The sequence below is a fragment of the Tenebrio molitor genome, chromosome 2 (genome assembly GCF_963966145.1).
Source record: "Tenebrio molitor chromosome 2, icTenMoli1.1, whole genome shotgun sequence".
Classification (NCBI taxonomy): Eukaryota; Metazoa; Arthropoda; class Insecta; order Coleoptera; family Tenebrionidae; genus Tenebrio; species Tenebrio molitor.
The window spans coordinates 13542479-13554288 of NC_091047.1; the positions used below are offsets into that span (position 1 = coordinate 13542479).

The 11810-nt window shown below is 30.7% G+C and overlaps 1 protein-coding gene and 1 long non-coding RNA gene across 2 annotated transcripts; both read right to left on the minus strand.

Annotated features, from left to right (window-relative positions):
* Positions 1 to 2640: 2640 nt before the first annotated feature.
* On the minus strand, positions 2641 to 3974 carry LOC138122967 (ejaculatory bulb-specific protein 3-like). The gene is made up of 2 exons (XM_069037415.1): positions 3750 to 3974; positions 2641 to 2927 (listed from the first exon to the last, which is right to left on the minus strand). The coding sequence occupies exons 1-2, from the start codon at positions 3934 to 3936 to the stop codon at positions 2731 to 2733; spliced, it is 384 nt and encodes a 127-aa protein (XP_068893516.1). The 5' UTR covers positions 3937 to 3974; the 3' UTR covers positions 2641 to 2730.
* A 3541-nt stretch (positions 3975 to 7515) lies between these two features.
* Positions 7516 to 7996, minus strand: LOC138122971 (uncharacterized). The gene is made up of 2 exons (XR_011156672.1): positions 7692 to 7996; positions 7516 to 7643 (listed from the first exon to the last, which is right to left on the minus strand). It is a non-coding gene; the product is annotated as an uncharacterized lncRNA (long non-coding RNA).
* Between the last annotated feature and the right edge of the window lie 3814 nt (positions 7997 to 11810).

Here is an 11810-nt window from a genome sequence, read left to right on the forward strand (position 1 = left end):
TTTTGATAATAATAATAATTTAAAAAATATTCGTCTAACAGTAAGACCAAATTCGAATTCGAATTTTTTGTTTGGTATTCAACGTAGATTGGCGTAACATAAATATTATGGATTCCTGGTAATATGTAGTTCACAATGTAGGTATGTATGTTTAAATAGAATTTCTTTCGTCCTATAGGTTCAAGGATTGTAATGACATTAAATAGGTTCACATATAACAATAACAATAATAACAAACAAAGTATAAGTTTGAAAAAAATCGAATTGAATAATAATTATGCAGCATACTACCGCGTGAACAACAATTATTGTCTCAGTTGGCAATAAAACTTTTGGTGACTTTTTTGCGTCCCTGTTGGCTAAATTTGTCACATAACCGGAAGTGATATATCGCCGAAAATTAGATTAAATCGCTACTTCATCGTATTTTTTTCAATTACAGAGTCAAATTTTTTGACAAATTCAAACCGCCCGTTTTGAATGTTCAATATTAGAAAAAATAAAACACTTTCATTGCAACACAAAAAAGAAAATTCCCTAACAGTAATGTATATTGAAAATGGATGGACTTTATCTAAAATTTCAAAATTCTTAGTGCCCTCAGCGTCATCTTTGCAGATTCACGCTTTAACATAACATTTGATTTAGTTTTGGTCCAATATCTCTATTTAATACCTTCTAGGTACAAAAATTAGAAGCAGAGACGGCATACAGTGTGTCGAGGGGAGTAAGATCCGGAGATCTTGCTGAACATTCATTTTAACCTCTTCTTCCAATCCATCGATTGGGGAAAACTTCGTCTAAATATCTACGAACGATCAGAGCATAATGGGGTGGAGCTCCGTCCTGTTGAGACTTACCATATTCTTTCATTAGATAAATTTGGATCTAACGGATTTGGAAATAAGGCCGCTGACGCTGGCATGAGATCTTCTTTTGAAAAAAGTTACGATAAAATACGAAACCTCCAACGTGTTCAGTTTATAAAATTGGTTTTTATTTTTTAGTAGGTATAGTTAACTCAAGTTGCAACAAACCACTTGTCATTTGCAACAGCATTTTTTTCACATTTTTGAACCAAACAGAGGCACAAAGGGACCAGAAAATCATAGTTTGGGTTGAATATTTTCCATATAAGTACAGTTTTAAAGTAATTTCAAATGACTAATGCCATAAAAGTGCTGTTGCAAATGCAAAGTGTAAGAGATGCATCGATTTCCAATTTGTCAAGAAAGAAATGGTGCCCATTTTGAACATTTGTTGGATTAAATAGTACTCAATTTATAAAATTGGTTTTTATTTTTTAGCACGTAGGCTTTGAAAATATTCAGGAAACAAATAGTGCATTGTATTCCTTGCGAAGTGGGTGTTCAAACGAGGTGTCGGTGTCACTTACCCTTACATTTGAAAAAAAAAAGTTGTGCACTTCCGGAACCATATATGCCAAAATATGGACAAGGAAAAACAAAAATCGACCTGTTTCGGGATTTTTTTACAAAAATCTTTTACGTCCAAGTTATGAATTTTATTCCAATTAAAGTTTCCACCCTGTATAATATCATAAGTGGTGAAATTTTGTCGGAAAAATTGTACGCAAGTTTGTTGCATAGCCATTGTTAAAAAAAACATGAGTCGCAGACGAGTGTTTTTTGTCCAATGTCACGAGATAAATTGGCAACAAATTCGAGCAAATCAATCGTAGAATTTTGCGAGACAAAATTTTACCACGAATGATATTCGCAGAACTATTTCATGAACAAAAACGTTTCTGTTCATTCATTTTAGACAAATTTTTGACTTTTTATTTGGTTGTCAATCTTGCCATATTAAACTTGTTGCTATGACAAAAATTTTGCCATTTAAAAACCCTCTAGCTTCGCGATTTCATTGGACCATACGGTCTGGCAAAATTTTGATTAGATTGATTTTTCCAGTTGAAATTTAGTAGTCATTGTTGAGTGACGGAATATGATTGCTTGAAACAACTAGTTATGAGTGAAATAGTCCAAAAAATAATACTGTACAATGGAACCTCAACAAAATTATTTTGTTATCGCTCAAACCGATTTTATCCGTTTAAAAATAACTTTGAATTTAACTGACTAATGAACAGTTTCAATTCTTAAATGCACAAAAATGCAATAATCAAATTTCTCATAATTATGTTATCGTCAATAAAAAAACCGTAATCAGTTTTTATTTTGCCAGTTAATGGTTTCTACATAAAACATATGAGAAACACCTAACAAATATAGATAATATTAGACATATTAAAAATCTTAAATTTATAATAATAAGAATACTTATTGGAAGCAGAGTAGCATAAAAGCGGAAAATTTCTGTACAATTGGTAAAACCACACCTTTGTTGTTGCGTTGAGAACAGATTTACAACAAAATTAAAAAATTAAATTAGACGAGCAGTAAACAAGGTAATCAAGCATTTGACATAAGTAGTGTTTCAACATAGGGCTTTCCGCTGTGTGTTCTATGCATAGAAACGACCTTATTTTGTCTGTTGGTTTATATTTTATTTTGTTTTTATATTTTAAGTATTATTTATTAGGATTTTTATTAAAAGCCTAATTATATTATAATTAATAAAAAATACTTTGAACTTGAAGGTCATTAAATACAATACTTCTCCAGCATATTGTTTATTCATCATTATGTTTATATGTTAAAAATATAACTACATTGTTTTTAAATGCAAACCAGTATTTCAAAGTAATTACAATACAATTCCTTCTTTTTTCAGTTCCTCTTCATACTTCTTCTTGTATGTGCCATCAGGGTCGTATTTGGCTTCAAGTTCATTCCACCACTCACGTTTATTTTTTATCATATATCTTAGTATGGTTCTACTGCCGTTTCTCTGTTTTTCACTACATTTTTCACACTCAGTCAACAATGCGTCGGAAATATGTGCTGAAAGCGATTACACATTTAACAAAATTTATAAATTAAAGTAAAGAATGAAATGTACTTGAAACATTTACATTTTCAATACCAAAAATTATCCTTATGTGAGGTAAGTATTTAACATTTTATCTAAAAGTTAGACTAATGAGTTTTCATGAGTTACTAAATGACGTAACTGGATTTAATCATTTAAGAGATCTATGTAAAATAAAATAATACAAAACACGCAGTGCTCGGTATAGTATAATATTTTTTTTTTCATTAAAACGTTATAATTTTCTATAACTTGTGATATGATGGAATAAAATTGTAAACGAGATTTATTTTTAACAATCCATTCAAAAGAGAGTAGCTTCTACACGGGCTGACTAATTTAAGAAATATATGAATAATAATAATTATTTAAATTTTAATAAATTAACATCTAAGAAAAAAAGCAATTATTTAACTAGTTTTGCAATAACTGATGAATACACGAGAATATTTATAACACAAGGTCACCTCACGGTGTAAATGGCTCCAAGTAATTAATTTTTTTTGCAAAACACAATACGTGATAAATTTTGCACAATAATAAATTCACTTTAAAGAGAATCCAATTAACGACGGCAAAAATCGTTATAATATTGTATGAATTTTTTGCAACTGATCCCGAGCTTGTGCGAAATACGAGTTAATCCAGATGAACATAATTTAGTAAAACTGGTTCACCAGGTTCATTCGGTAATCCCCACGAGTCTAATTTCTTGTTTATCAAAGCCGTAAATGTCTGCAAGGTTGATGAACGAAATGATATATGTATCGGAAAATATCATGCAAAAAACTTACTTCTCAATTCTTGACCATCAGGGCTACACTTGCCTTTGTCTAAAAGGCAATTCACGTAATTTTTCAGCAATCTGTCACTTTTCAATATCTCTTCGAGATCAACGTTATCATATTTTGTGGTATATTTTTCAGCTGAGGAGCTGACGGCCCAGAAAGTAGTCAAGACGACAAAAAGCAGTAGCTTCATGTTGAGGGTGTTAAATCACAGTAAAACCATTTCGAAAATGTTCTGAGTTTATATACTTATACCTGTACTATAATTATTTACTAATTAAGGGGACATGTCCTTAACTTCATTTACATAGATGACACTTCAAAGTTTCTAATCGTCGATATTTTTATTACCGTCGTAACGGAATATAATGAAGCAAATCGAAGTTTTAATGGAATAGTTGTGTATTCACTATCATTTTCTAATGTACCATAGCTATGTAGATATTAATTAATCAGAGATGTAGGTAAGCACATAATGTGGTGACGTAATATACAACGTCAGCGGTCATAAAAGTAAGTGTCCTTAACAATGTAGATACAGAAAAAAAATAAATACAAGAAAAACTATAAATATTCTAAAACAATAAAAAGATCATTACGGTCAGTAAAAGAAAATATCAGTTATATTAGAAATATGAAAATAAATTTAGTGTCAACTAAAATATGCAATGTGTAAAGAAATGATTCTGAAATTTGCTTTATAAACCAATAAAATAATTGCAATTTTTCAGTTTTGCGGTTTTTTAATACATATTTAACTTTATCAATTAATTATCTATTTCATAAAATATGCTTTTTGTGATTTTTTAAAGTACATAATTGTTTGATAAGTATATCAATTTATTAATTAATATTTTGTAAATGGTTCACTATCCATATTATCGGCGTCCTTTAAAAACTCCAAAAAACTTTTCCGTTTCCGAATTAAATTTAATATAACAAATATGAACGTCAGCAAAAATAATTGTTATACCCACATCCTTGCATTACTTGGTGAAAAAGTTGAAAAATAATTAGGTTGTTTTGAACGTAAAGGTGCAAACGTAGGTAGCAGAAAACCTGTTAAGTGTTAATTAAAGTTATTTTTACTCTTCATGGTGTAAACAATAATTTTAAAGGTAGAACAAGATTTGAAGGATGTAGATTGATCAGTTGACAAGCAAAAAGTTAGAAACATTTTTTTTTCGCTTATATAAGGCGTCATTATTGACTCTCGAACTGAACCCAGGAGTAGAATTTCTCTCCTCCTGGTTAATAAATTTTCATTATTAACCAGTGGTTAATAATGAACAGCCGTCATCTAGCAACGAAAGATTTTCGTTGATTTCATTGGTTAACATAGACAGACGTTGAAAAATGTGAACTCGGATCGTCGCATCGGACAAAATAATTTAATAAATAATTATTGTTAGAAAGGGTTCTAACGTATCTAGTAGTGAAAAAAGTGTATATAAACCACGGTGGAGAAATCCCTTATAGCCTTCGCGCTTTACATCCCTCGGCACGCCTCGGGATCTAATCTTGGCGCTCTGGCTATAATCATGAACCACCTTGGTATACTATTATTCACAATTGGTTAGTAACGTACACTTCTATTAAAAAAAAAAGCGTACACGCATTGAGAGCTAATGTAAATGGGGATAATAGTATATTATATTACATACCGAGGAGGAAAGTGTTCCATTCCTGTCGAGAGAACAATAGTTTACCGAGAGGCTTGCCCTTGAGGTGAACTAGTTCTCGAGACACAGGAATGGACTTTCCTCGAGGTTTGTATAGTTACTATTTTATTCACAATCAATCATTTAATAAAACAGCTTTTATAACCTCTTAAAGGTTAGAAAGTGAGCGATTACTCGTGTACACATCAACCGGTCAGCAATGGTGAAAAAAGGAGTCAGTAATGAGTCGTAAGCGGTCAGTAATGAAACCCATAACTGACCTGTGGTGGCGCTACTGTCAGACAAATAGCGAAAATCTGAACGTTTTTCTGGTAATGTAATTTGCTTTTCTCAGGTAAGAGATTAAGTGTTAATTTGTGTGTGGATTCCCGCAATTCTGGGGAGGGTACACTCTATTTTACTATCGCACATTTTGGCCCGGTTGCATAAAGCGATGTCAAGTCGTTGTTAAAGTTAACACAATGTCAAGCGATCTGATTAGAGGATTTTATCACATTTTATCAGCCAATCAAATGGGCGGATTTCCGACTTGACGCGTTGTTAGCTGACACGATGTTAACTAAGCTTTATACAACCGGGCCTTTGTTTGTTAAAAAATGTGAGCAAATATCAATTTGGTTTCACTTTTGTGAACTAAAATTTAATACAATCTCAATCATGCGCGCCTATTTTAATATTTTGCCGAAATAAGCGATAATATTACGGAGGTTGGTTTTTATTTATTTTTTATTATTATATTGTTGCTTGTTTTGTTAAATGATTGATTGTGAATAAAATAATATACAAACCTCGGCGAAAGTCCATTCCTGTGTCTCCAGAAATAGTTCACCTCGAGGGCAAGCCTCTCGGTAAACTATTGTTCTCTCGACAGGAATGGAACACTTTCCTCCTCGGTATGTAATATACTATTATCTAAAATGATGAAGAATTGTAATTTAAAAATGTTACACATAGATGAATTATACAAGGTATTTTACGAGTGATAATGAGCCCGACGGAATTGAAAATGCAACCCACAATACATTTCCAAAGTTAAGGTGGCTATTTTAAATATCGTACTTCAATAATTTTATTTGTCACAACTGACATTAACGAAAAAGTCAAAATACGAGAATGACAATTAAAATGTATTATATAATAAAAATGCTTCTGCCGTTGGGCGTTTATGCAGGTAATAAATAATAAAAGCGAATATGACATTAATGTCAAAATTAAATTAACTATGTTTTACGTTTTTTAAATCAAAAAACAAATATCCACGTTAACTTTGCATTTGGGTTGCATTTTCAATTCCGTCGGGCTCATTATGACTCGTGAAATACTTTGTATTTTTACTCGGAACATTTTTGTTGTTGTTAATATACCTAAGTATAAAATAATTATCTTCTAATTTCAAAATGATGTCGTTTTGTCACTGTAAAATTGCATATCTTCATATTGCCCCTATACTAGGACAACGTCGCCTTGAAATGAAATGAAACAAATTGATAAATTGCAAACGTTTAATAAATAAAAAAAAAAACAAAAACTTTGAAATGCGAAGACGAAACTACGTACATGGATTTTAAATTTCTGGCTGCTTATAACATCGTTGACTTGGATTTTCCTTAACAGCAGTTAGTACTCAACTTGACCATTAACTTATAGGTACTTAAAGAAATCTAAATTATCTATCGATACATATTTAGGTAGTATAAATCATCCTGTAAAAATGACGAGAGTCATTTACATATTTCGCTAACAACTTAACGACTTCAGTTAAATTTGAATGGAAGATTTTTGAGTCTTCGAATTCAAATCTGAGAGCACGTAACATGTTATACATTTAACTAAGTTATTACCTCTTATTATACGACGGTGAGATTGTGACTATATTATTTTAAGACTACTACTATGTATTTTAACATAATTGAGTAAATTTAGTTGACTGAATAATTTTGTTACTTAACTAAGAGAGGGGTTAACCGTTACGAATTATAAGGAAATAGCTATAGAAGAAGCAAGTATGTAAAAATATGTTAATTATTGTTGTTTAATTTTTCTTGTAAGATTGTGGCGTATTTTTTCTTGTATTTGGTGTCAGGATCATATTTTGCTTCCAACTCCTTCCACAAATCTGGTTTATGTTTGATTAAATAAACTATTACTTTCCAAAGATTACTTTTGACTTCTTCGGTGCAGTCTGGACACCCATGTTCCAATACATCTGGTATCTTGGCTAAAACGTACGTTTGTATTACGGAATAAAAATGAAAGTGAAAAGTACCTTTCAGTTCGTCGCCCCCTGGTGGACACACGCCTTTGTCCACTAAACAATCAAAGTAAGTCAAAATCATCGTCTCACTCTGTAGCACTTCTTCCACACTTATTTGTTCCTCACATGAAATAGCCGAAAATGTGCAAATAAATATAATTACAAAAGACTTCATGTTTATGTAAAATTGCAATAACCAGAATTAAAGCGATATTGCCAAATATATAAACGCAAAAACTTGTAGAGGAAGGGATAATTATTTGCAGTTTACATTTACGAAATACTAAAAACTCTCTACAGGAAGAAGTCAGGGATATCAAATTATACTTTTAAAGAGATTAGTTACAACAACTTTTAATTTTTATATTTAAATACTAATTACATAAAAAGAGTTGATTAAGATGCTATCATCATCAGTTTTGCATACATTTATTATTTGTCTGAGGGCCGCTTGCACCAACGCCAGTTAAAGTTAACTGGAGGTTAAAGTGCTTCGTTACTTTAGTTACCTATTGTTATAACAATGTTTTCGTATATTTTAATCTGTAGTTAAATTTAACTCACGTTGGTGCAACCGGCCCTAAATGAACTGAAATTATTCAAAAATGTCGCAAATTATAATAAAATACATACATTTTTTTTTAATTCTTGATCACTTGTCAGAGAATATGACAAAATTAAACACTTGCGAAGCTTGTTACTGAATTATTGCAAACATTATAATTTTATTTAAATTTTGTAGACAGCTTCGTAGGTTTACGTGTTAAGTATTTGTAAAAAATTACTATTTTCAGAAAAACAACAGAACGCACCATTTTTTTCATATAACTTTATGTAAATGTAAAAAGACATACCTACAGCTGAATTCAGAAAAAACGGGAAATGTCAAAAAAATGACACGTTTTTTTTCCATTTTTGTCATAGTTTGAAAATGGCTTTTATCTACGACCATTAACTAATACGTTTATTATTTACGTAACTATAGATACATTATGCTAGTCATAAATTACACCCGTGACTTATTATAAGTCACTTGTGATTTATCATAAGGCACAGATCTTAAAAATTTTGTAAGCTAAGTGTTTTATGAAAAAAGTCGTACCTACGTCGTAGATAAAACGTCGTATTTAACTGGCGAATAATGCCTATAATCCACTCTGGTGATAAAAAAACTCGACTCCGACTCGTTTTTAAAGTTTCACCCTCGTGGTATGATAGGCATTATTAGCTCGTCAAATATAGGTACTATTTGAAATAAGGTAGAATTATTTGAGGGTATGTCAGTTTATAAATAAATATGTAATTCAATGACATTTTTCAAAATTATTTGATAGGTACTGTCAAGTAGACTATTAATTGACAAATATTTAAAACCAAATTTACATTAGGAAAATTTTCATTTCCTGTTTTTTTTTAAATTCAGCTGTATATGTACCTATTCATTTGGTACCTAAGGAAGTTTCGGCTTATCAAAAAAAAAAAAAGTAAGAAATAGGTACAATTGCGGTCATCCAAAAGTGAACGTTTTTTTTTAATAGTTTGATTTTTACTTTAAATCATAGGCGTCCTAAAATGTCACAGTTTGACACTAGCGTTAAAAAAGGTATTGAAAGTATTTTAAAATGCCACAACATCTCACTCCGACAGACATCTAGGGCTATTGCAAAGTTAGTGCTAGAAGAAAACTGGTCGTTGGCTGCTGTGGAGAGAGAATTACATGCAATTACTTGCATCTTGCTGCACGAACGAATAATAATTTACGCTAGGTAGTACTCTCTCCGCGTAGAATTTAGTGATTTTTGTGTCAACCAATCTCTCGCTGGACAAACTAGAGAATTCATGAAATTTAAGTACAGTTGCGGAATTAAAATTTCGGGCAGTATTGTCAATGTCATGATATAAACTCTAAAACAACCTTTGCGTTAATAACCTTATTTTTTACTCTTGTCATGTTTTTGTCTTTTTGGCATTCAAAAATTGTCATTTGTGGCATAATAACGGGTAGGCAACATATCAAAGCGATGATTTAATTACACTCAGTGCAACTAACTGAAATCTCAAAATTCAAAATTGATTGGGTGACTGACACAGAAAAGTTTAATTTTTGAATGTCAGTCTTGATGACAGTAAAAGTCGCTTTACAAAGATTTTGTTGAAGTGACAGAAAAATAATGCCTGAAATTTTAATTCCGCAACTGTACAACAAAATCCTTCCAAAACCCAAATCCAAAAGTGTTTATTTTATTTTATTTCATGTTTATTGTGCTTATTGTTTAGAAACATTTTGAAATTATACTTTCGTAAATAATATAACTTAATAACTTTAAATATGTACTATTGCGGGCAAAAAAAAAAAAAATGGGACATCATATTATACAGGTTGTCCCAAAAATGGCGTACTAACTACTTACTACCGTATCGAGGATATTTAAATGTACACGAAAAAAATATGGAAAAAAATTTTCAGACGAAAAAATAAATTATTATTATTATTATTATTAATAGTAATACAATGTAAACAAAGATGTACTCGTACAACATTACCATGCAATGTTCCCGTAGTGGATTTAAAATAATTTTTTCGATTTCCAAAGCTTCTATTCTCTATTATGCAGGATTAGGTATTGGTAGTGAGTAAATCTTGTACTTTGTGATAATATGTACGATTAGAAGTAGCTGTCATGACAATTTTATAAATATATTTTGAAATAATTTACCTGTTAAATGGCACTTTCAAAGACTGCTAAATCAGCAAATAAGTCCAATAGAATTTTTTTAACATTTTTCTGACGTTTACGGTAGTCTCTTCTACACCGTAGTGCACCGTTAGTACGTCATTTTTGGGACACCTGTATATACATATTATGAATATGGTCATATTATTTGAAAGAATGGAAAAGTCGTCAAACCTTATAGATAGTTGTAGAGGAAAATGAAAATAGACAGTCATGTTGTCGTATTTGACCTTAATGATATACTCGTATTTTACATTACCTACATTTACTTATTGTAGTTTATAAGCTTCTAAGCTGAAAATATTTGCATTTTCTGATTTAATCTTAATAAATTCGAGATTTTTAAATTAATTATTGCATGTTTAAATATTTTTATGTTTACATAATGTGTTACAATGCAATGCAATGATAGATTAATTGTGTGTCCAAGAAAATTTATAATCAAGTCATCCTTGGGATGGGAGTGTCCGTAACTGAACTGCATCAACAATAATTGTCAAATAAAATGAAAAAACAAAAGAAAAAATGGCGGACGTGCTAACTGTTGAAAATCATTAACGATAATTGAATATTAGGACACTTATGGCCGTTTGCACCGACGTTCTTTATTTTTAAACCAAGCTTACAAACAATTGTTGCTACGATTTTAATAATTGTAACTAAGGTTTTAAGCTCTTCTTAATTTTAAACTACGACGGTGCAAACGGCTATTATTTTGTTAAATTGTAGCAATATGTACTGCATAAACGACTGTTAGACGGAAGGTGTTTGTTTGTAAACGTGTGCAGCAGTGATGTAAATTACGAAATGTCTTCTAAGAATCTAACAAAAAAATTTAATTAACGTCAAAAAATAGTTAGCAAAAACTGCAGTTCTGACGACGTGTCAGCTTAAAAAATTGAATAATTATATTTTTTAGCTACTAAAATTAATTGTATTAGATACCACAATTAAACATATCAATCTGAGAAGATATCATCTCCAAAACTGATCACAAATTTTCAGCATCACACGATATTTAAATTTTAAATTAATCCAATAAATTGATTCTAACAGGTATGCAACCAAATAAACACAGAAGAATAAAATGTCGATGTAACGTTAATAACTAATTGAGGTTGACTAATTGTTTTTTGAATAAATTTCTACCTTGGAAAAAAAAGAGCCCCTGTTCGATTTATTAAGTTTTTGTTTAACGATAAAAAAAATTAAAACCTCTTAAACTCCGAAGATGGTTTACATTTGCAAGAAATTAAGGGGCTGTCTCGAAGATAAAGAGGTAAATTTGATTTTGCATAGGTGAATTTGAGTAAAGAAACCTCCTTACTACAATAATGAGTCACTTACGACTATTTTGTGGGTACCTTTGCATTTACAAAAATTAAAAAGTGGAACA